At 39.8% G+C, this 12,458-nt stretch overlaps 1 protein-coding gene across 1 annotated transcript; it reads left to right on the forward strand.

Moving 5' to 3' along the window:
- The first annotated feature begins 9,971 nt into the window (after nt 1–9,971).
- LOC141601605 (uncharacterized) lies at nt 9,972–12,077 on the forward strand. Its single transcript, XM_074421899.1, has 4 exons — nt 9,972–10,742; nt 10,853–11,015; nt 11,220–11,743; nt 12,054–12,077. The coding sequence occupies exons 1-4, from the start codon at nt 9,972–9,974 to the stop codon at nt 12,075–12,077; spliced, it is 1,482 nt and encodes a 493-aa protein (XP_074278000.1).
- Nucleotides 12,078–12,458: the final 381 nt, after the last annotated feature.

Here is a 12,458-nt window from a genome sequence, read left to right on the forward strand (position 1 = left end):
ATGCCATGATATGCACACGTCCGGACGTGGCATATGCATTGAGTATGACAAGTCGATTCCAACAAAGAACCAGGTGAACCACATTGGTTGGCTGTCAAGAACATTCTTAAGTACCTCCGGAGGACTAAAGATTGGGTATTGACTTATGGAGGCTCTCAAAAGCTATGCGCAACCGGTTACGCAGATGCTAGCTTCCAAACGGATCGTGATGACTCGAAATCTCGGTCAGATTCGTTTTTACTCTTAATGGCGCTGCAGATCACCGGAAGAGTTCGAAACAAACTGCATTACAGAGATTCTACGACCGAGTCCGAGTACTATGCCGCGTCTGAAGCAACAAAGGAAGCGATATGGATGCGTCAATTCTTACATGGACTATCTGTAGTGCCTAGTTCGAATGACCCGATCACCATCTATTGCGACAATAGTGGTGCCATCTTCCAAGCTAAGGAGCCTAAGTCTAGCAACAAGTCTAGACATGTACAACGGAAAGCTCATCTAATCCGGGATTACGTGGAGCAAAAGATAGTAGTGATAGAAAAGATTGCTACAGATGATAACATAGCAGATCCTCTCACTAAAGCATTACGACAAGATAAGCATGAAGGGCACGTAAATTCCATGGGAATCAAACGTGTTCCTGAGTTGTAGTACTCTTTTATGGATCAGATTCATTCTCCTTTGTACTCTATACGACATCATCGTTTTGATATTATATATATATATTTTGTTTTTCATGTGGAATTGTACGACAATTTTGAACACCACAAAGTGAACTGAACAAACATCATATCTTGTTAGTCCTTAATTGCCCACATGAGCTGATAACTCTGGCAATTATTCTGTGACGTTGGTTGATGGTGGGTTCAACGAGCCATAAGTCAACAAAGGTTGACCGACCAATCACGAGGCGATTTATACGGATATTTCGTAGGACACAATTGTGACATCGACGTGGAGTCCTAAATGTTTTATAACATTCGTTGCCCGGTCGTGGATAGGACCTCCATGGTGATCCTAAGAGTCGATTCTTTGACTATCGACTGTCTCTTGAGACTACGGCAGATTTTGGGTGACTTTGGTTTCTTTCTCACGGTCATCCGTAACAGGGGCCAAGTAGATTTTTTCTGGGTCATTTCATGCCGTGCTTAGATCGGAAGGAGTCGAGTTGAAGGAAATATTCAGCCTTTATCGGTACTCGATATTTCTCGGGGCCACTCGAGGAGTCAGAATCGAAATGCATGGCCATGCTCGGATACGGATTCGTTTTATCAGTTAAGTTACTCTCTAGTCGGGGAAACCACTCTAGATACAGATCGATTGTAAAATACGACCTTTGTGGATCCAGATCTGCAAATTGTTTTACATTGAGTGGGAGAGATTTTAAATGAATATGAGAATCGGTTATCGCACCTACACTTGTTCGGACAAGTGGGAGTTTGTTGGAGCTTGTGTCCTCCAGTTAGTGCGGATAACGTCATTGCACATACACTTGTACGGACAAGTGGGAGCTTGTTGGGGTTAGTGTCCTTAACGGTTAGTGCAAGGACTTATAAACCTCTAAAAGGATCAAAGGGCATACTTTTGGTATTATTATCAGTTGATCCACGTTTATCAATAACGGTTGGCTTGCTAGATAAGTTTGACGTTATTGTCATACAGATGGCGGTGATCAACTGGTCCCTAAAAGTCACACCTATAGGATACGTTCGAGAGATGTGACGGTATGAAAATACTGTCATGTAGATGCCAAATATTGACTAACCAGTTAGTCCGAGTTATTTGACTAATAATTAGTCAAATATGTGATGTTGAGATATTATATTTAATACGGATTAAATATCATGGGCTAAGGCGAATTAACCAGTTAATTCGTAAAATTAAATATACGTGATTTATATTTAATTAAATGTATATTAAAAATAATTATACAATACTGTTTTGTCGGACACGTATTAATATTTCAGCTAACCCGTATAATTAGCGATGCCTTAATTTCCGATAACCGATAACGATTTATAATATAAACCGCGTCATATACATTTTAAGCGAGACGGGTCGGATCATCGGATCACTAGTCAAATGAGGAGAAAGTGGAAAGCCCACTCCCTCCTCTCTTGACCCGCGGACCGAGGCAACAAAAGGAGAGGCTCCCTCTCCTTTTGACCTAGCGATTTTCATTTACAGAAAAACTAGGGTTTTGGAGATAGCTTCTCTCTGAAACCTGAGATCTCTCATCTCGACAAAACTCACATCAGTTCTCCCTATATTGCAAGGCAATCGGAGAACACTGTTCTAGCACAAGGGCATATCTCGGACCAAGTCTTGGGTGCAACGATTAGGAGGGAATCTGCTTAGATTTCTGATCTTTACGCCGCAATTAAAAGGACCCGAGGTTGATTTCTATACACTTATCGTTTCTATTGTTTTATCGTTTTATGACTATAAATTGCATGTAAATTTTACGTTATAGTCCTGCAATTTAAGGGGTAGTATACGGATATTAACCCACATGTAGAGATTATTTTCATATTAGACTGCAGGCATGTTCTTATAGGTCGTAGTTAGGTGAGTGTCATTACAAAATGAATTCTTTCTATCTTTTACATATATTCACCTGTGCTTATGTGTGATATGAGCGACCCGTGAGAGTCCATAATGATAAGTCTCTATAGTTGATGGTTCAGCATTTTTTTACGACTACATAACTCGTTTGCATGATTCATATCGCTAATTGATTGTTAGTTGTTGCATTAAACTGGTTTAGGCTATTCGGTTTGCATTTCGCTCTGAGATTGAACTCGTTCCATTAGGTTTTAAGGTCGAGTCTAGTTCTTGCTTGGGGACAAGCAAAGGTTTGGTTTGGGGAAGTTTGATGCGTGTCTTTTATATGATGTTTTACACCCTATTTTACACGCATTTCAGAGCTCATTTGTGTAGTTTAAGCTACTATTTCCCCTATTTCCGTCTACTTTCATGCTTTTGTATAATATTGCAGAAATGTGAAGAATCCAGCGGAAATCTAGCCGAATCCATCCCCGAGTACTTAGCATTGCATTTGACATGGAGTAAAGATTCGGGAAATGAACTTGGTGCGCGTATCGAGGCTCGAAAGACGAATTCACGAAGCTTTTGGAGTCAAGTACCTGTTGAAGTGGTCGATAGACCGATGCTCTTGGTCGATAGACCAGCGTACGATTGTCAGAAGCTACTGTACAGCGTGGGTTGGTCGATCGACTGGTCCTTGTGGTCGATCGACCAAACCGTGTTTTTGGCGTGAAAAGAAAAGGACGAGAATTAGGAAGCCCATTGTAATTAGGTTTTAGGAATAAAGTTACGTATGACTATCTATATAACATAACTCCTCCCTACTGCAAAGGATCATCGAGTTTTAGGGAAATAATTAGGGTTCAATATAAAGTTTAGCATTAGATCTCATAATCATTCAATACAATCGGTTTTATTTGCTTTACTTTCGTTCGTGCTTTGGGATTCTTCCTCCTGTTTTCATTCGGTAATTACAACTCTTTACTTTCAGTTTATCTTTATTCGTTCATAGATTAGAATTGCGTAGAGTAGATTCCCAAGCCTTATTTCGTTTATGCATCTTATTTGTTTAGTCTATTCAATCATGCATCAAATTTCGTTAATTATTAATTTCATTGTTGTTATGAATTTTATCATGAGTAGCTAAATCATTCATGCTAAGATGTAGGGAATCTGTAGTGTAGGCGGCGTAGAAATTCGTAAACCTGAGTCGCGCCATGGTCGATCGACCGCCTACCCGGTCGATCGACCGGTTCACGTGAGAATAGCTTCGACTTAATTAATTTAATTGCTATATTTGACGAATCGAGTGCACGCGGCTAGTTGAATGCTTAGGAATTGACCGACCCGATAAGATCGAAAGATAGGGGAGGGAAATAGACTACTTAATTAAGACGACTAAATTAATAAGATCGAGAGATAAGTTAATTTAGACTTTTAAATCACTTTTCAAGACGAGAGTCAGTACTAGTGATATTAGGGACCCGTAGCTAGATCGAAAGATGCTACCTGTTAAGAATGGACCGAGAGGACTTCTTATTTTTCCCGTCTCACGTGATTATCTCATACTTACCTAGTATACTGCCGTCGAAACTACAGTGAACCGATCATCTTAGCATCCTTTTAATATTTGATTTCATCTTATTTCTTTAATTACTCATTTATTTACCTTAGTTTAGTTTTAATTTGATTATCTTTAGTTATAGAACTATTCAAAACAAACCCCCACTCATTTGTTACCAGGCACTTGGTTAACTAATTCAAGGAAAGGAACTTGCACATTTAAACTACGAATAACATTTTCAAATTTGTTAAACGATACCTGTTCCTTTGTCGGCACCAATCTCTCTGGATAAGGGGCTGTAAGAAGTAACTTAGCCCTCTCCTCTAAGTCTGTCATACCGGCATCAGTGGACTTAGGCTGAAAATCCACTACCTTGTCCTTGTTGTAGCTCGAACCTTCTTCACATCGTCTCAGGAATGAACCATTGACCGTCATGGGGTCATACTTTGGAACCGGGACTGACCCATTAGCATTTGGATCTTGCCTCAATAATTTCGGAGTCGTCGTACCCCAAAATAAGTGGTCCCTCAAGTTATCTGGCATTGAAGGACGAAAAAGTTCACGATCAGCAGTACTCTCAGTCGATCGACCATGTAGGTCAGTCGATCGACTGGCTTCCTCAAGACCAGAAGCTGTACTGTTACGCGGGCTGGTCGATCGACTATGGGTGTCAGTCGATCGACCGACATACCTGCTGATTGTCTTTTTCTTGCTACTGTTCACTACGGTTTTTTTCTTGCTCGGTTCCGTCTCATCTTTTTCAGTAACATCTGCGACCATAGCGGGCCCATCAAGGGTAGACCCACTCCTCAAAGTGATCGCATTTAGAGTCTCTTTTTGATCCGGCTGCGACGGTAAATGCCTCGGAGCTCTAGTTGCACTTTTGCTTGCCAATTGGGCAATTTGACTCTCCAACATTTTTGTAGAAGTCTCTCTAGCTAGAGACTCCTTCTGCAGCAAACCCGACAAATTTTGAACCATGTTTTTCAACTCAGAAATGTCTGAACCTTGAAATTGCTGCTGCTGAGGCACATAGGAAGGCTTTTGATACAGCTGCTGCTTATGAGGGGGCACATAATTCTGCTGCTGCTGCGGTGGTGGACCCGGATTAAGGACATTCTGGTTAGTCCACCTCAAATTGGGGTGGACATTAGAAGGGTCGGGATAAGTACCAGTCTGCCTATAATGTTGAAAGGCAGCACATGTTTCATTCGAACTAGTACAAAACTCCGAAACATGTCCCTCTCCTCCACATCTTTTGCATGAAAAGGGACCGTCTGAAACTGCATTAACTTTATATATCCCTCCTTTTTGAGATCCCCCAAAATCTATCTTGTCGAATCTCGCAGTAAGGGCTTCTATTGCAGCTACAGCAGGAGATTCGGCTGATCTTCTCTGATTTCCTCTAGAATTCCCATGCTCAGCTTTATGGGTGGCCATGTCATCGATGATTTTCCACCCCTTTGTCTCACCACTATTTTCTTGAAATCTCCCATTAGCTGCAACATCTAGGATAACTCTCTGATCATCATACAGACCATTATAGAATTGGTTGCACAGATGAGCTCTGAAATGCGTGTAAAATAGGGTGTAAAACATCATATAAAAGACACGCATCAAATGAGTGGGGGATATATGATAATGCAGTTTAAATTTATCTTGGCGTGAAAGAAAAGGACGAGAATTAGGAAGCCCATTGTAATTAGGTTTTGGGAATAAAGTTACGTATGACTATCTATATAACGTAACTCCTCCCTACTGCAAAGGATCATCGAATTAATTAGGGTTCAAAACACCGAAGTTGAACTTTTGATTATTTCATTAGCTTAGATTATTCTCCGTCAATAAAGTTTTCTTTGCATTTGGTTTTGGTCTTTCATTATTCATTTTCGTTGCTTTCATTCATTCATAGATTAGAATTGGTAGTTTAGGTTTCCCAAAAGCCGAATTATCGTTTCATGTTAGTTAAATATTTAGTTAATTCTATCATGAATTCAGTAGCTTTATTTGTTAATCTTGTTGTTGTTTTTATCATAATCATGAGTAGCTAAATCCTTTGTGCTAAAATGTAGGGGATCTGTAGGTTAGACGGCTTCGACATAGGCAATCTGTCGTCGGGCTCCGGTCGATCGACTGACATACATGGTCGATCGACCAGAGCGTGTTAGATTTGGTTCGACTTAATTAATTTAATTGCTATATTTGACGAATCGAGTGCACGCGACTAGTTGAATGCTTAGGAATTGACCGACCCGACAAGATCGAAAGATGGGGAGGAAAATAGACTACTTAATTAAGACGACTAAATTAATAAGATCGAGAGATAAGTTAATTTAGATTTTGAGTTTCATTAATCAAGAACGAAAGTTAGTATTAGTGAGATTAGGGACCCGTAGCTAAGGCTGAAAGGTTGCTACCTATTAAATTGGACCGAGAGGACTTTTTATTTTCCCGTCTAACATGCTTAAGACAGTTTACCTAGAGTTACCGCCGTCGAAACTACAGTGAACCGACCATCTTAGCATCCCTTTAATATTTGCTTCCATCTATTTTTATCTATTGCTCATTTATTTACTTTAGTTATAGAACAATTCAAAACAAACCCTCACACAACTGTTACTTTAGACTAAAATTAGACAGCTATTAATTGCATCGCCTCTCCGTGGTTCGACCCTGACTGCCACTATCTATAGTAGTAGTTTGGATTTATAAATGAGGCGTGCGGTTCTGAGTGCGAGCCAGAGGAGGACTAGTAGCAGCTGTCTGCCTCCCCTTTTTGTTGGCTGGTTTGGGAGGCCGTTTTAGTGAGTTTCCGTTTCTTTTTCATTAGTTTCCATTTCTTCTGTAGATGTTTATATTCTTCCCGATTTTGTTGTTGCTGCTGTTGAGTTTGCTACTGATTACAATGAGGGCATTGTGCATTTTGGTTTGGGGAGGGTATATGCATATGTCTATCACATTTGCGTTTGTTATTTATTGCATTTCTGTTCCACGTTTATTGCATTTCAGTTTGCATTTATTTTCAAAAAAAAAAAATTGAAAAATTTAAAAAATTCAAAAATATCACGTTTACTTTAGCATGTAGGTCGAGTCGGAATGGATGGATTTCAATGATAATATTGCTTCACTTATTGTCTCATTGCCTTTCCTTGCACTTTTAATGTCGTTGAGTATGTCACTTGCATAGTCTACGAGTTTTTGTTGGAATTTTACTAAACGAATAGACTTGACTCAATATTGGCAAACTACTTCAAATTTCTAAGGATAGAGCTTATTTAAACTGGTGTCATTTATGACCGGTTTCATGTAGGAATGAGAGTAGTTACTCCTCGTAAGGCGTGTCACATAAATTTGCATAAACATGAATTTTATCTGCTTAATACATGTATGCATTTGGTTTTGCGGTTTGCTGACACATGTGGAAGAGGTTCCCCTTTTCTCATTCTGCCCATAGGCCCCACAAAAGGCAAATTTGCCCTTTTTGTCCCATAAACTACATTCCAAGTTTAGCCACCCCAGCCGAGCTAGTAAAGGTAGTTATTCGGGAATATTATTTTGCGATTTGGTTTTTATTATCTCGTGTGAGAAATGCATCAGTTTTGGTGATATGTTGGGAAATGAGGGAAAGTTTGAATTGAAAAAAAGAAAAAAAAAAGAGAAGTAGAACTAAACTGAGCAGAGGAGGTTCAGGTCAACAAGGGTTGTCGATCGACTGCATCACATGGTCGATCGACTGCCAGATCAGTTTTGAGAAAAAGAAAGAAAATGAAAGAAAAGAAAAAAGGAAATCACATGATTAGAATGATTTTCGGATGGTGATTTTTATTCCCATGTTGCTATTCATATTATTTGGGGAATTATTATTATTTTGGGAGATTGTGAGATTTGTGCTTTTAGTAGCACCGTTTTGATTTTCTCTCGAGTACGAAGTTGGGAAATGTTCAGAAATTTGGTATTTAGAAGTTGCTTGCTCGGCTTTATCTCCTCTTATCCAAATTTATTTTAGCCCCCTTACCCGTAGCCTCACAATTCCAAAATCGCCTCGGCATGTGTCATGGTTATTAAATGGTTGGAATGCATATGTACGGTTGTAGAGATATTATTCATGTTAGATTGCAGGCATGTTTTTATGGGTCATAGTTAGGTGAGAGACTTGTTTTGTTCATTCTTCTATCTTGCACAATTAAATTCTCACCCTATTCTTAAATTGAGTGAATGAGCGACCCGTGAGAGTCCGATATACACGAGTCTTGCAAGGTCGAAAGTTTGGTAAATTCTTGAACATGTTTAACTCGTTTGCGCTTGACAACATACTTTGATATTATTTGTTGCATTAAATTGGTTGGGCATGATAATACGTTCTTGTTTTGAGAAAGAAATCCGTTCCAATAGGTGTTTAGATTGAGTCTTAGTGCTTGCTTGGGGACAAGCAAGGTTTGGTTTGGGGAGATTTGATACGTGCATATTCTATACACTTTATTAGCATTTTTGGCACGTATTTCTATGCGTAATTATTAGCTTTAAGCTATTATTTCTCCCGAAACGGTTTACTTTGTATTACCTGTGTCATTATTGTAGGAATGGCCGGAAGTAAGCTAAATCGAGCCTTTATCTGTTCCCGGGGGCATTTTATGGAAACTATGAAGTTAGAAGCTCAGAACTTGATCGCCTCGGATTGCGTGCATGAAGATTGGAGGGCTGGAATCTGCTACAGCATTACTGGTCTATCGACCAGATACCCCAGTCTATCGACCGTGGAGTTTAGTAGAGGAAACAGTGTTGCGCACTGTACTGGGTGGTCGATCGACCGTGCCACTTGGTCCATCGACCAGGTCTCGAAGCTGTGATTTCTTTTACGCGTTTGTCTTTTGAAAGCCCGCTTGTAATTTATCTTATGGGCAGAACGTTTATCAGTAGTACGTAACAAATAATTTAGGTTATGCTTTTCATTAGTGAACAACTGAAGTTTTAGATCTAGTTTTTGGGAACGAAGAAGTAGAGACTACGGATTTCAATCAATTGTTTTGTTCATCAAATCCTTTAGTAAGCTTTAATTCAATTTCAATCTTCACTTATTCTTGTTTCAATCTTCACTTATTCTTGTTTCAATCTTCACTTATTCTTGTTTATTTTAATTCTAGTTTCTACCAATTTATATTTAAGCAATTTAATTTTAGTCCTTTAGTTTTAATTCCAATTCAATCATGTCAATTTTATTCCATTTCTTTAATTTTGCAATTGTCATATTCTTAATCATGCGTAGCTAAATTCCTATGCTAGGAATTAGGGAATCCATGGCATCATAAGTTGATTTTATTTAGTCTAGGTTGAACCCGTACCGGTCTTATTTACTTTTGTGAGATTTTACCCCTTTGCTAGATTGAGAGATTAGCAGAAATAGATTTATCATAAGTAATTGGAAAGACTAGTGGAGCGAAAGCAATATAGTTTCATTCTAGAGTGAAAGAAGACCGAGAGGCTTAGTTTGAATAGGGACTTAGAGGACCTATTTGACATCCTGAGACGGTATTGGATAGACCTTGACTTTACCTGACTGAGCCTTAAGCCATGGTGAACCGATGATCTTGTCTCTCCGTGGTTCGACCCTTACTATCACTAGCTATAGTTTTAGTTTGGTTTATAAATTTAACTTTGATACAAAACGACGGTATCAAATTTTGGCGCCGTTGCCGGGGAGACGGTGTAATTCTGTTTGCTTTATTTTTAGTTTATTTTTCTTGTCTCAAGGAACTTTGGTTCCTTGAGGCCGTTGCTTATCTTTTCCTTCAAGTTTTGCTTGTGCACAGTTAGAAGAAGATTTTGAGAGGAAGACTTGAGTACTCCCGATTTTGCTACAATCATGCCAACAATATATGATCATTCTCAGCCAAAGGTACAAGATATTCCTCAGGGATTTAGCCTCCCTGATCCTACACAGGGGACTTTTGACATCCGCCCCTCTCACATCTCTTTAGTGGAAGGGAACCTGTTTGGGGGATTACCAGATGAAGATCCTGTGAATCATATGGAGATCTTAACGGATTATTGTTGTTCCATATCTGTACCGGCTGGAGTGCCCCAAGATGAAGTAAAGGAGACATTATTTCTATACTCCTTGAAAGATTATGCGCGTGAATGGTACCGCTACCTTGATAAGGTAGCAGTCGGAGTTACAAACTGGACATCCCTAGCTTTGGCTTTCTACAAAAGATATTATCCGCCTGTGAAAACCAATGCTTTGAGAAGTCAAATTACAATTTTCCAGCAAGGACCCGATGAGGAATTACATGAAGCATGGGTCCGTTTCAAGAAATTAGTTCGGTCTGTTCCTCACCACGGTTTTCAGCAGTGGTACCTTTGCAACCAATTTTATAATGCCTTGTACGATGACTACAGAGTCATCCTTGATGCGGCTGCAAATGGTAGGTTCCAAAACAATGTGGAGTCTAATAAAGGTTGGAACACTATTGAGGAGATGGCAGTTCATAGAGCTGAATATGGGAGTTCGCGTGGAAATTCGCGAAAGCCAAGTGATGAAATGAGTGCCGTTGTGACACTCATAGCTTCTATTAATGCCCGGCTCAAAAAGCTCGAGACTTCTAAGGCTTCCGAGAAAAAAATTGAAATTCCTGTTCATAACTCAGATGAGACCGCGGAATTGAGAGAAATAATCCGAGCTCTTTTGGTTCAAGTCACAAAATTAGAAGAAGCTGGGATTCTGCAAGGAATTTCGAGAAGCAGTTGGAGATCTTAGCGGCTAACCAAATCGCTAATTCTTCAAGCAATCGTGAGGTTCCTATCGAGACACTTAATGCAATTCACCTCCGCAGTGGTCTCTCATATGACGGTCCTGATAAGCCAAGAAAAGACTCGGAAAATGATGAAAAGTCAGATTTAAATGCCGGTGCGAAAACGAACTCTACTGCCAGTGCCAGTGGTCGATCGACCAACAACATCAGTCGATCGACCAAAATTCCTGACGAAAAAGTTTCTGACCAGAAACTATTCAAACCCAGTGCACTTGGTCGATCGACCGAGCCCCATGGTCGATCGACTGGGTCTCCAGTGCTGAACGAAAATCCGTCAATTGAATTCTAACATACCTTAGCCAGTGACGATTTGACGGAGATTTTAAACATTCGGAAGACGAAAATTGTCGACCCTACGACAAGTGTTGCAGTCCCGTATCCGGAGCGTTTAAAGAATACAAAGTTGGAGCATAAGTTCGGTAAGTTTTTGGAGATCGTCAAGAACCTTGAAGTAACCATTCCTTTCACTGACTTAATTACCCAGGTACCTTCTTACACTAAGTTTATGAAGGACATTTTGACTCGTAAGAAGAATTTTAATGATGTTGGTACTATTGCTTTCACGGAGAAGTGTAATGTTCTTTCACGAAGTAACATACCACCTAAATTAAAAGACCCGGGTAGTTTTTCGATTCCATGTACTATAGGTAACCATGAATTTGGGAAAGCCCTTTGTGATCTAGGGGCCAGTGTCATTGTTATGCCATACTCTGTGTGTGAAAAGTTGAATATAGGTAACCTTAAGGTGACCAATATGACCCTTCAGATGGCAGATAGATCGATTCAGAGACCCTTAGGAATTTTAGAAGATGTACCCGTTCGAGTGCGTAAGTTCTTTATTCCTGTCGATTTCGTCGTTTTAGACATTGCTGAGGATAGTCAGATACCTATTATCTTAGGTAGACCATTTTTACATACGGCTGGGGCCGTGATAGATGTCAAACGCGGAGTCTTGACCTTGGAGGTAGGGGATGACACAATTGAGTTCAGTCTTGCTCGAACTGCAACTGAGCTTGCTGATGATGATACGTGTTATTCTGTTGATATTGTTGACAGGGCTGTTAATTGTAACTGGAGGGAATCCTTAGCCAAGGATCCTTTAGCTGATTTAACCCGTTTAGATGAGTGTGCAGTTAATCCAAATGGAGAATGCTTGATGAGTGGATGTTTTGGAAGCAATAATGGAAGACCACGAGCTCACAGAGGAAGAAGATGAGATGATCATAAGCCTGGCTAACAAGAATTTGGTAAACACTTGCTATACCATTGAAGCCGATTCTCGCCTATGTCTTTGTAGAGGTAAAGGTACTGGAGCGTAAGCCACTTCCTCCTAATCTTAAGTATGTCTTTTTAGATGATACGGAGCAATACCCAGCTATTGTTAGTGCTAAGCTTGACGATAACCAGACTTTACTCGCTTTGATGTGTGTACTTAAGAAAAACAGGAAAGCTTTAGGTTACTCTTTGGATGATATTAAGGGCATCAGCCCTGAAATTTGTATGCACAGAATTGAGCTGGAGGAGGGTCACAAGCCTTA

This window comes from Silene latifolia, chromosome 9, assembly GCF_048544455.1.
Source record: "Silene latifolia isolate original U9 population chromosome 9, ASM4854445v1, whole genome shotgun sequence".
NCBI classification, from domain to species: Eukaryota; Viridiplantae; Streptophyta; class Magnoliopsida; order Caryophyllales; family Caryophyllaceae; genus Silene; species Silene latifolia.